At 36.1% G+C, this 13,228-nt stretch overlaps 1 protein-coding gene across 7 annotated transcripts in view; it reads left to right on the plus strand.

The window, feature by feature from the left end:
- The window catches only part of ROBO1 (roundabout guidance receptor 1), a 739,670-nt gene that overhangs the window by 671,348 nt on the left and 55,094 nt on the right, over window positions 1-13,228 (plus strand). For all 7 annotated transcript variants that reach the window (XM_064523274.1, XM_026107996.2, XM_064523237.1 and 4 more), the window contains 6 exons: window positions 4,112-4,236; window positions 6,167-6,338; window positions 8,233-8,438; window positions 9,891-9,972; window positions 10,157-10,325; window positions 10,426-10,592. In XM_064523274.1, coding sequence (XP_064379344.1) covers window positions 4,112-4,236; window positions 6,167-6,338; window positions 8,233-8,438; window positions 9,891-9,972; window positions 10,157-10,325; window positions 10,426-10,592 — 921 coding nt within the window. The remainder of the gene's footprint in view (window positions 1-4,111; window positions 4,237-6,166; window positions 6,339-8,232; window positions 8,439-9,890; window positions 9,973-10,156; window positions 10,326-10,425; window positions 10,593-13,228) is intronic.

Below are 13,228 nucleotides of genomic sequence, written 5' to 3' on the forward strand. Positions count from 1 at the left end.
TGTGTAGATGACCTGGTTTGGGCGCATTCAGTTGCAGCTTCTTGGCTTGAACTCTCCAGATTCCAATATTATAGCTGATTCTTGTTCTGTTTCATTTTCATTGTACACCTGGAGTCCTCTGTATGTTTCATTTATTTGAACAGTAAGTCAGTATTCCTCCTACCTAATGAGTTTTGGCAGACTGGATATTATTAGTTTCCTCCGAGCATTTTACCACAGAATAGTGTATTGCAGGTGCTTACTGACCCATTGTGAAAGTGTACCCCTTCTGAACAATAGTTATTTTAGTTTCAACATAGAGGGACAAGACCAAAGTTTTGAAGGGCTTGTTATTTGTAAGATGCATTAAGAAAATAATATATTTCTGGCCATTTACTGTAATTATTTTATACCAACTACCCTTTTTCTGATTGACTTTCTTTGTCGATATTTGAGTATCTGTTTTAGAAATGCATGATTTTTACCTTTTTATTTGAATCTGTTCTTTAAATTAGAGATATGTTGTTGGAGCGCTTTTGAAAATGCTTTTCTTTTATAAGTGAAATTAGCCTGTCAGGATCTATGCCTTTTTAAAGGTTATGAAAAATTTCAACTATGATTGAAGCATAATTTACTACTGGAAAACTTCTGTTGAGAAATACAATGTTTTGCAATAAATCTCTTTTTTGCATATTTTACTGAAACTGAGATTTTTGGCAAGGAAAAGGGTTAGGACTGTTTTAAAATTAATCTTAATAGTCATTTAGTTTGCATTTGGAATTTAATATTGAGCATTAGGACCTTGATACAGCAGTCATTATACTGAAAAAATTGGTAAGTAGGCTAAATGCCTCACCGTTTTATTAATTTTTGAACAAACTTCCTATTTAATAGTTGTTAGCCTCAGGAAAGTATTTTCTATTTGTAGATGTTTGAATCCTTTAGAAAGGGTGTAAATGTCATTGTTGCATTTCAGCAATGATGTAAATTCATATTTACTGGAGGTTTCAGGTGAATTTTATTATGGAAAGCTCTTGGCACAGAGAAATTAATAGAAACAAATTATGTTACTGCTACTAAAAACATTTAATCCAAGGTTACACACAGTACATTGGAAAGGCTTGGACTAGAACACAAGTTGCCTGACCATTATTTTAGTCTGTTAGCCATTCACTGTGCAGCCTTCTTTCAAGATTTGATAGAGTTCTGCTTAAAAATCAAATGCAAAATATGTGGTTCAACATTTTTAACCTACTTTTCATAGATCAGAATATGTATGTGCTTTCTAAGGTCTTACCACAGGTCCTGTTTTTTTTTCTTCTTTTTAATTTTGCTTTACTCTGGTTTGTTTCATGTCTGTTCGATTTTATTTATTCCATGTTTTCTTTTTGTTTTGTTTTGTTTTTAGTTGTGTCTGGTAAGTTGAAATTTTATTGGCCATCTTCTAATCATCGTATCACTGTGACGAGAACTTCTCCTCCCCTTCCCATCCATTCCCTTCCATGTCCTTCAACCAGTCAGCTCCCATCTTTTCCTTGTTATTGACAAGACACATCGCACAGACTAGATTCTGCATGAAGTATGGGTAACTTTATGGCAAAGAGCAAAGGTAATGCGTTGCTAACTTTCTGTCTGTTTTTAAATGATGTAATGAGTTGAATCCTGATATCTTCTCTCTCCAGTGACTGCATGTAGTTGAACTTAAGTGTTCTATAAAATAAAATCATTTTTGTTTTAAAGGTCTCAAGGATAGCAGAAGTTATTTTTCCTTAAGTGCATTATTATTTTAGCATCTATTACATTATATTCATTACATACCATGCATGTATGTGTGACCCGAGGTGTGAAAGCAAACAAATTTAAAAAAAAAATGATGAAAATGCCTCCAGTGCATTCAACATTGAGTGGAAATCAAAAACAAAGTTTCACTTAATCCTGTTTTAATTCTTCTGGCATTAAAGGTAATAGGATTTTTATTTTTTACTGTCATGGGAGTAGATTTAGACTAATATACCTATGTGTAAATACATGAATAGAATAATTGACAGGCATAATACATATTTAGGATAGTATACATAGAGGTGTATACATGTTTACAGTTTGTAAATTCTACTGTAGTTACCTGAGAGGCTAAATTTCCCCCCATTTTTCCTGTTCAGTACTTCCTGATCAATCTTCGTCAGGTATTGGAATCACAAGGATTCAGCTTTCTCTGGTGATCACAACTTTTGTAATCTCTTGAAAACTGTATCCATTTTCAAGTGCAGTGAAATCTGAAACCTTGTAAATCATATGCTCTAGCAGAGAGTTTAAAAACTCCAACTTCCATATTGTTTGGTATTGTGTCACAGTCTAGTACAGAGCTAGCCAAGCCCTAAATGCACTAAATTTATTCTTGCTATTAAAATTCCAACAGCGTAACGACGGTTCTTCTCCCTCATCTCCATTTTCCCAATCATACCTTGCAACCCTGTGGCAAATCCCCAACATTTTCACTTTCCATCCTAACATTTTCACTTTCCATCCTAAATTAAACATGCTGTCCTGTCAAAATCTTCCCACATCCTCTTCCAAGATCTTGATTGAATGTTTCAAAGTTAAATGTTTTGAAGTATGGTAATTACTGTAGGTCAGTTTGACCTTAGCTTCATGCAGTTTCTTATCTAAGGAAATTCTAGGGAATGGTAGCATTTGCATCCAAATGTAAATAATGCTATGTTATGCTTTAAAAATTCCCCCCAAAGTAGAGGGTAATAGAAACAGTATATTCTACTATGAGATCAACAGGAAGCAGAGACACAGACAAGTGAAACAGATAACTAGAAATAGTGACCCACATGACCAATGAAAACAAATTGTCTAGAAAGGACTTCAAGTATTATTGAATTCATTCTAGTTAAAGTCACAATTACTTCGGTTTTGTAAACACATTGAGCTGTATCTTCAAATGATGTTATTTACACTCTATTTAAAGAAAAGCTTGTAAATACGGATTTTTTAAAAGAAGAAGAAAAACATTCAGGTTATCACAGTCTGATTCAAAACATTCACTTTATTCTTCAACTCAGACAAGAGGGAGAGAATAATTAGTTTTGGACAGATCAGAAAGGAAATGGAAATGCATAAACACTAAGTAAATGGACTTTCATTTAATGCACATCTTTCAAGAAGTGAGAGGGAACAGCCTAAAACAAGTTAGATTTTTTTTCTCTGCTAGCCCCATCAGCATATCTAATGCTGTCAATTATGTTAACTTTTTGTTTTTAATATGACTGATACAATTTTTTGATGCTCTGTTTACTATTGGATAGAATGGTTGTTGAAGTCTGTATAAATCAGAGTTTGGACAATGCTGGCAGTATTTATAATGTTAGGATGAGCAGATGTTTCAAATTTGCCTTCATTTGCATATATATTTTGTTTGAACATGCCCTTGCTTATGTAAATGAAGGAGACATTCAGCTCCACTGTTGCTTTAAATTCATTCCTCTTCAGTAGTTGGATTGAAGATTTTAAACAGATATAATTTGTTCAATAGTATTTCTGGGGCTTTTGAGTTAAATTGAAAATTTTTGAGACCCTGACTACATCAAAAGTCTCTTATACAAGCAATTAAAGGCTTTTTCTTTCCTCAACTTTTCTACATCAAAGATGCTGACTTCTGTCCTTGTAGACCTGAATTCATAGTTACTCAACAATGTTTAGTATAGCCCTTGCCAAAGTGTGGCCTATGAGCCAATTGTCACTCAAAGATTTCTCCATTGTGACTTCTAGCCATTCTTCTCTTTTAAAACCAAATTGCAACAAATTTGTTCAGATTGGTGAATGTTACCCTGGAGGTCGACCCATTAAGTCAGTGGGAGTTAGTTTGCTCTATAAGTGGTCATGAGTAAAAGCAAGTGATGCAGAGTCAGAATTTTAATGGGGAGGTCCAGCAACAGAAGAGATGATCTGAGTGAAGATGAAGCAGTGACTGTCAGAGACTGATGTCTCTTTGTGCTGCCTCTCCATGCTAGAGAGATGTAACTATTCTATTTCACATCATTTAAAGGCAGTAGGCAAATTGTGGCTTTCAAATAGGCAAACTTCTAACAATAGTGTAAATTTTTTCTTCTGTATTTTCCTCTTTCAGAGCCTCCACAGTTTGTTGTAAAGCCTCGTGATCAGGTAGCTGCACTGGGGAGAACAGTGACTTTCCAGTGTGAAGCAACTGGAAACCCTCAGCCAGCCATCTTTTGGCGGAGAGAGGGAAGTCAGGTAAAACAGACTTTCTGACCACTATTCCTGGCAGTTTCTTGAGGAGATGATGTCACACAAGGGAAAAAAAATAATTATCATTTTTAAGATTTGGAAAATAGCTTTAGAGCTTGGAGATGCTGGACATTTCTTCTCAAATTCTATGTCACATGCATGCTAGGTGGTGTCAGCCTTACTGAAAAGGAAAGCTGTGTTTTGCTCAATCTCCCTTTTGACCCATGAACATAAAGATAAATTTGTGAACCAACTAGAAACATACCATGTTTCACTACTATGAAAATCTTTTTCACCTAACAGGGAGAAATGTTTAAGAGATGAAGACATGAATAATACTGAAGTTTTCTGAGTTGCTGTATCTTAGTATATGCTCCCAAATTTTCAGAAAGTTTCGCTCTGGCTTTATCGTGGAGCTATTAGTTTGCCCTGTTTATGTGTCTCTGGTTAACTAACCTGTGCCATATTGATCTGCATCATTGCAGGGACAGCACACTCATCTGGGACTAAGGAGATTTATTTTCCCACTCAGTCACTTGGCTGGCAGGTCATATCTGAGTAGGTCACTTTTTCTCCCAGCTTCCTTATTTGAATGGGAGGAAAAAATTCAGCTTTGTGAAGAATCTTAAAAGATTGTGGATGAAACACAATATAACAGAGCAAGAGAATCACAGTTTTCTTTCAAGGACATCTTTTGAAGGAGTGATCTTACACAAAGTATAATTTATTGAAGGAGTATAGAATTCTTTTTTTCCTGTGACTGAAGGAATGAATAGTTGCAATAGCATATGACAGAGTTCTTTCCTTTATAAAATAATAGCCCAGAGAAACTGAGAACTTTTAGAGTTTGGCTCCTTTACTTTGCTTGCAGCATTTCAGTCTAAATGTGTAAGTAAATCTAGACTAGTAAACAAATTCAGATAATAATCTTTAATTTTATAAGTAAACTGGTATATTATGTTTACATTTCTGTATGTCCTGTTTTTTCTGAAGGTTTGTCCAGTACATGATTTTTCTGGCTCAATTTTGGTTATGCTGAATGTTGGCCACTCATGATGAAGGAGGGAAGTGGAGAAGAAGGTCAATGGCTAGGGTTTGCCAACAGTAAAATAGAAGATTTTTTGTCCTATTCCTTTTGTTTAGGAATGCCCTTTGGATTTGGATGGGATGCTTTTTGAAAATACACATTCATTCTCATTCACAAATTGTTCAGCCAGGGGTAGAAATTTGAAACTAGTATTTGATGTAACAGACTTGTACTATTATGGTTTCAGTTTTGACTTTTGACCACTGTTGGTAGCAAACCATGCACTTTGTACCAAAACTGTCTAAGCAGAAGCTGACATAAGATCTAATTATGCAATATAAGACCGATTATAGAACAGGAATGCTATGATCAGAGAGACTTACATAGCATCTCTTTTTATAAAACTGTTTCTTTCTTAGGAAGTCCAAAGTTAAATATCAGTAAGTAAACCAACATTTGTTCTTGAAATAGAATAAATAGAATGCCCTGGAATAGGTTCTGAGAAAAGGGTTTTGAAGCAAGTTCTTTAGGTGCACCACAGTTGTTTGCACCATTATAGTGTCTACACATATCAGGCCTTTGTTAGTGCCTCTTAAACTTTGCTGAAAAGCCACCATTGACTAGAGAGGGCATTAGAGCAGTCCAAAAAGACTTACGCAGTCATATGTGTATATTTGCACCTACTTCATCATAAAACAGCCTAAAAAAGTTATTCACATTACTGTATGAAGGGATATGCTTAAGATACGAATAGCAGAAATGTATGAATAGCAGAATACCTATGTGTATGATGTGAAAAGATAAACTTACTTAGTTATATTGAAGTTAAGATTATTGATGTTTGAATTTATTGATGTTTGAATTTACTTAACCCATTTTTTTTCACTTTCTTTCCTCTACATCTTCTAGAATCTGCTTTTCTCATACCAGCCCCCCCAGTCATCCAGCCGTTTTTCAGTTTCCCAGACAGGTGACCTCACTATCACCAATGTCCAGAGATCTGATGTTGGGTACTATATCTGCCAGACTTTAAATGTTGCAGGAAGTATCATAACAAAAGCCTACTTGGAAGTTACTGATGGTAAAAATACCATTATTTTATCATTCTCAAGTTTTTTATTTTTATTTAAATACTATTTAGATATCTGTTTTGCATAAATGCAGATTGCATGCATTACTTCTTTGAATCTAAAAATTCTGTTTGTACTATCTCTGTCAGGAGTTTAAAATTTTAGATATTGTGGAATGTGGTATTGCCACTTTTTGTTTAATAAGTACACTTCAGATTATGGATTTTTGTCTGGTCTGTTAATTTATCTGACTTTTTTTAGTTTCTCCCACTAGATTTAGTTTACTTTTGGATTGTTTGCTGCCTAACCTTTTATCCCTATTACTGTGTGTACCTTTGCTCACCACTTTCAGTGGTATTGGATTTCACCTGTAGAGCACAGATTGGTCAGCTATTGGGTAGCTATTGGGGCAGGTGGAGGGAATAAAGACACTATGAAATCAACTCTGGTTGATAATGAATAGAAATATATCCATATTACTTCTGATTATGTTTATGTTTTTTAACATCTGACATTACATCAACATGCTGCCATAGCTGTTTATGATTGTGCCGATTTGTAATTTACTTAGCATTAAATAGGTTAATTAATAGTAAAGCAAAGCATAACTATAAAGCCCCAATGAAATACGTTGCTTGAAAAATTATGACCAAACTTTATGTAGAACCTCTTATCATTGACAACTGCAAAGCTTTTTACAAACTTGTCAAAGTTAAATACAAACTACATGTGGGTTTGTTTTGACTGTCTCTGAAGAGAAAGATAGTAGTGACCTAACAGTGCATTACAGTGCATTACAACAGGTTGAGACAAGAAGTAAAGGATAAATTATGCAACTGAAAATGCAGTGTCATTTAAACATGCAAATGAAATTACAAAATTTGAAATTTAGCCAAAAAAGCAGTGTTAACACCCTCCTGTTTCAAAAAGAAATCTAGGAATACTTAATGTTCACAAGTTATGAGAACTTCAGTTTTATATTTCAGCTACCAAAGCCACTTTTAAGTTGCAGTAGTGCAACTGTTGACACTGCTAAACAAATATAAACAAGTATATTAATTATCCATTGATAAGGAAAAAGAAATAAATAGACAGTCATTCCTGTTTCTGTGAGCACTGACACTGCTTTGTACCTTTCTGTGCATAGTTATTAAGTAACTCATCATATACATTTAATTTTTATGGTGTGAAAGATACATTAAAACTGATGCAAATGCACTGTGAGATTCTCCTTGTGACTTTGAACTTGTATTGACAGATTAAGCCATCACAGACCTGCAAGTTAGAAACTACTAGAAAAGTATTTCTTAATTGAAAAAATCTAATATGGTTCTGTTTGTTAGCTTTGTGTTTATTCTACCCTCGTGCTGGGCATCTCTCAATTAGGAAACAGCACAAGGATGAGTTCATGGTACACAAGAAAAGAAAAATTGAAAAATACATTATTTTCCAGGTTATCCCCTGCCTGCTTTCCTCATTTTCTGTCTTTAAATGCTACAAGTACAAACTCTGGTATATAGACCTACTACGTGGTAGAGGATGAGCAAAGTGAAATCTGTGCCTTTACAGAGAATTTGGGATGTCCTTTCTTTATCACTTTATAAATCATATATTTCATTATCACTTCATAAAGACACTGGAATTTAAAGAATGTCTAGCAGATACCAGTATATAATATGCATTGCTTCTTTCCCTTCTGAAAATATTATGTTGTGTATCATGTAAAAATTCTGTAGCTGTGCATCATATTAATGCACCCTGCCCTGGATAATGCATTCTCCAACTTTAATTACTTGTTTAATTATCTTTAGTTTGTTTCAAAGCCTCAAGCGACTGCTGTTGCTTAGATGATTACCAAATTGCTTCCAGTTGCAGAAATCTATTTCCTGTTGTTTCTTCTGGCAGTGATTGCAGACCGGCCTCCCCCTGTCATTCGACAGGGTCCTGTGAATCAGACTGTAGCTGTGGATGGTACTTTAGTACTGAACTGTGTGGCCGCAGGGACTTTAATGCCCACTATCCTCTGGAAAAAAGATGGGGCCCTGATGTCTACCCAGGACTCGCGCATCAAGCAGTTAGAGACAGGAGCGTTACAGATCCGATATGCCAAGGTAACTTGAATTGACAAGCCTTGCTTTTTGTGCTCAGTTTTCTTGCTGTTTGTTTCACTTTGTTTTTACCTCCAGGGAACTTTTAGTATAGCAAATCCTACTTTTAGAATTAATGAAATGTTAAATAATTGCATTAAAATGTTTCAGTTTGATACTTTATGCTTTCAGATTGTTCATTCTTTATGCTTAACACCTTGGCTTATTCAGCCTAGGGCACATTATTTCAGGTTTCGTAAAGAAAAATGCTTCTAAGAAGTATTAATTAAGAGAATTATTTGGTACTTAAAACATGAGGGAGGATGCAAAGCTTGTATTTCTGTAAGATGAATCATTAAATGATTTGGGCTTTGGCACTCATAGATAAAAATGATCTAATAATTTCAAACATACCTTTGTTCAGCATCCTTGTTTCAGCAGACCTTTGGTACTGCAGTAATAAAGCAGTGTACACAGCTTTTTAGAAGTAGTTTTAAAATTTTAAACTTATTTACTTGACAGTTTAAGCATATTTTAAAATGGTTAAGCACCTGTCAATTAATGGCTTCCTTAAGGAACTGGAGCAAGATACCTGGTTGGTATTGCTAGTCATGCCAACCAAACTGTAAAACATTTTAAAATGCTGTCAATTTATAGCGTGCTGGCTATTCTCTTCTGTCTTTTCTGTGGTTTGAGACATAGCAGTTCTTAAAATTAGGCCAAATATATGACTTTGCTATGTTCCCTAGAGTTGCCTTATTACCAATTACAAGTTGCGCTGTCGTAGAATTTGAACCTCTGATTTGTGAGTGCTCCCTTTTAGCTCATCTGTTGAGACTGAGACCTCAGGAGAGTAGCATTTCTTTGCAAAAAGCCCTCTTTTGAAATGTGATTAAGTCACATATGGACAAATAATCCAGCATTCAGAAATGGATGAGAATAGCATATGGAGATCTTTTATTGGGTCTCCCGTGGAGTGAAATTTATACTAGCAGAGAGAACCCAATAAGTACGGGGCCCTGTGCAATATTTAAGCTTTCTTTAAGGATGACATTCTCTCCAGTGTTGCAGTCCAAGTCCAGACAAATCCCTAGGCATTGTTTAGGCAGAAGGTTGAGGGTTGCATGGGGCCTTGTCAACCAAGTTCCTTCTCAATTTATTTGAAAAGAGCTCTGCGGAGCATGGAAGAAATGCTGCAAGATTTAGCCTTCATTCTGTTCATTAGCGAAAGGGAAATATTTAATTAGTATCTGCAGCATTTCCAGCTCTTTAAAGAATGCTCAAAAATATGTATCCTTTTTCATTTTATAGCATGTGAAATCATACCCTTTACTTTTACAAGTTTCTGCTTCAAAGTTTCTGCATTCTAATATGTTTATCCATATTCATGGGGGAATGTCCAGATCTGTAATTACTTTTCTAGCCCACTGAGTGCCTGATTGTTTCAAATATTTATTCTTCTCTTTTCCCACTCAGCTGGGTGACACTGGTCGGTACACCTGCATTGCTTCAACCCCAAGTGGCGAAGCTACATGGAGTGCTTACATAGAGGTCCAAGGTAAATCAATTAGGGTTGCTCTGCATGGAGAAAATACATAAAAGAAAATCAGAAATTGAAATGAAATTGAAATGCAGCAGTTATCTGACAGTGTCATAAATTGCCAGTACAGATGCGAATGTGAACAGTATTCAGCTTACAGCTGCTTCCTGTCTATACATTGGATTTCTCTCTCCTTTGTTAGAATTTGGAGTCCCAGTGCAACCACCGAGACCCACTGACCCAAACTTGATTCCTAGTGCTCCATTGAAACCTGAGGTTACAGATGTCAGCAGAAATACCGTAACATTGTCATGGCAACCTAATTTGAATTCAGGTGCAACTCCAACCTCTTATATAATTGAGGCCTTCAGGTATATGAGTCTCATGTGATCTTGCTGTACTTATGTTTGTATAAATAATATATTGCTAGAGAAAAGCATGTGCTAACCTGCTGTTGTGTTTTATCCTTAGCCATGCATCTGGTAGCAGCTGGCAAACTGTAGCTGAAAATGTGAAAACTGAGAGTTTCGCAGTTAAAGGTCTAAAACCTAATGCAATTTATCTATTCCTTGTGAGGGCAGCTAATGCATATGGACTTAGTGACCCTAGCCAAATATCTGATCCAGTGAAAACTCAAGGTAAGCTTTTAATGTTGAACATTTTGGGTACCAGCATGGCTGTCACAAGTGGACTAAGCAATACTGGATACAGGAGTTCTGCTAGCTTTTAACTATCCATCTATGCATGCTGTAATATGTATTAGAAAGTAAAGGATTCAAACTTGCATTTCCCCGTAACAGAGATTCTTAAAGCTCCTTAGACGGCCTATTGCATTGCCTAAGGGAACCCTGGCATTTCTTACCAAAAGATAGTTACATCTTGCAGAGTAGCCCTTTTTAACAGCAAAAGTAATCTCAGATTTTTGAAGTTATCACACAGTTTCCAGAATTCAGTGGAAACCTTATCTTTATGTCCGAAGAATCGAATGATCCCTAAGATTCAGACAGAGAGAGAAACAGCACGTTGTCTGCTGCATTAGGAGAAGAATTTAAGAGAAAAATTTAAGATTTGGAGGAATCGGCTTTCATGAGTCAGTAAATAAGAGTTTTTTGGCAATATGTTACAAGTACTGCGGTAGTACTACTATTGAAAGCAGAATAGTAGGGAAGAGAGCTCCAACAGGTAGTAGAATCTGAGCTTCTACATTGCCCTGGAAATGCTGGCTAATAACAGAGAACAGACTCTAAGCTACCATCACTCTTCCTGAATCCAGCTATGTAAAACTTATAATAAATTTGTGTTCAGTATAGAAAATAAATGTCAATTATGGCAGTGTACAAGGGATAATGCAGTGCAAGTTTGCAGCCTGCATTTTTCCAGTGTGAACACTTGGATTCTTAAGAACAAATAGAGAATAAATTGAACATACTCTTTTTCAAGGTAAAAGTAATGGAGATCATATCTCTCTTTTTTTCTACTTCCCTACTTATCTGGAGAATTAGACCCATTCATTAATAAAGAGCATCTCTGTTGTATGTTTGTTTCTTTGTTTGTATAAGTAAGTACATGTTTGTTTTTGAAAGGAAGTTCCTGAAGGGAAATAAAGCTTTTTCAGTTAGTGACTTTTTATTTGTTCTGAAGTCAATTTGAACTCAAGTCTTTCCTGTCTCTGATGGGCAATGAATAGTTTTCACACGGCAGTCCTCTGCCATTATGCATTTCTCCTGCTGGGTGGCAATTTCGGTAGACACATACTAGAGTCACGGCCAGATAGAAAGTGGGGATCCCACAAGTTTCTGGGTCTGTTACCAAGGAGAGATTTAATAGCTTTTCAGTGATTTCTGTATTCCTGGGAATACACATGCCTATAGGGCAACGTGTGCTATTATGCCAGTAGGCTGCAGTGTTATTAGCCAGTTTTTCATACAGTGTGGTTTCATGCTTAGAGATGAGATGCAGTATCGGGTCTGCATGTCCCAGATGAAGTGATCACTGGCCTGACTCTGATAAATGGTGAATGAGGCAGCAGGGAGAGCAGTCCTTTGGGCAGCTGGTGGAGCTGAAGAATCAAGGACCACCCAAAGCCTAAGCAGGGAATTAACAACCCACAGATACAATTTTCATCAGTAGTAAGAATGTTATAAAGAGAGAAGTTCTTTAAAGCAGTTCCACTCTTCTTCCAGTATGATTTCACTTTTGTGTAAGCTGTGGTCTAGCTAAGTTGGGTCTAAAGTTTCCCACTTAACTTTCATTCACAGGGCTTTGCATTCTTGTGCTAAATGCATGTCCAGACGAGCAACCTACCTTGGTCTTTCAGCTTTACTAACATTAACAACGTGTTTAAGTACTTGTAACAGGACAGTCCTGGTCCTGGAAGCTTAGAGGTAAACAAGAAAATATGGGGTAGACAATAGACATTGTATAGCACAGATGTGCAAATGGCTGAGCCTATGAGTGGTTTTACTCATATTGGTAGTGACTCATCTCTCATGGCTAGTAGAGAAGATATCACTACTTATTCAGCTGGCTTTTCTGTTACATCCGAAGTGGAAAGAATGGCTAGAGCTGTAGGCAACTTCCAAACAGAAGCTTCTATCTTTAAGACTGTCAAACTGAGGGAGGCAGAATGCACTGATACATGGACCATTTGAGAGAATATATTACACGTGGATACAGCAGTGACTCAGAGGTGGGCGTTTTTTTCTTTCTCTGTGCTCATTTCTAAGAAGTCAGATTTGTCACCCGCTAGCTCTGTGGTAACCTCACTTTACTTCTTTAACTTTAAATAAATCTTCTTGTGAATATGTTGGGAAAACTGTATGACAAAAGTGCAAAGTGACATGGGCTTTCTGTTCTTAAATGGGAGCTGTATTTCTGGAAAAGAAACTTGTCTTTGTGCCAGTATTTTTAATGCAGTCTAACATTTTTATCATTATTTAGGCATGAACAAAAGCTGGTAAACTGAAAATATAACCACCGTGATATAAAGTATGTGTTACAACTGTCGCACTTGCATTTAATATGTGCGTTTTCTGTATTGGCATCTGCTGCACTATCCCCACCTCAGCTTTCAAGATAGTCTACAAACCTGCAATGACTTATTACAGTAGTTGTAATTGGAATTGTAGATAAATATATGCACTGTTTCTGTGTACACCCTTTCTGGCCCTTCTTGTGAGCAGGCAGGTATGGAAATTACCATGGTCTTACTAAGTACTTCAGAGAACAGAAACACTGAAGATTTCCTGATCTTGCCTAATCACTGGAGGAGGAA

The sequence above is a fragment of the Dromaius novaehollandiae genome, chromosome 1, assembly GCF_036370855.1.
Source record: "Dromaius novaehollandiae isolate bDroNov1 chromosome 1, bDroNov1.hap1, whole genome shotgun sequence".
Classification (NCBI taxonomy): domain Eukaryota; kingdom Metazoa; phylum Chordata; class Aves; order Casuariiformes; family Dromaiidae; genus Dromaius; species Dromaius novaehollandiae.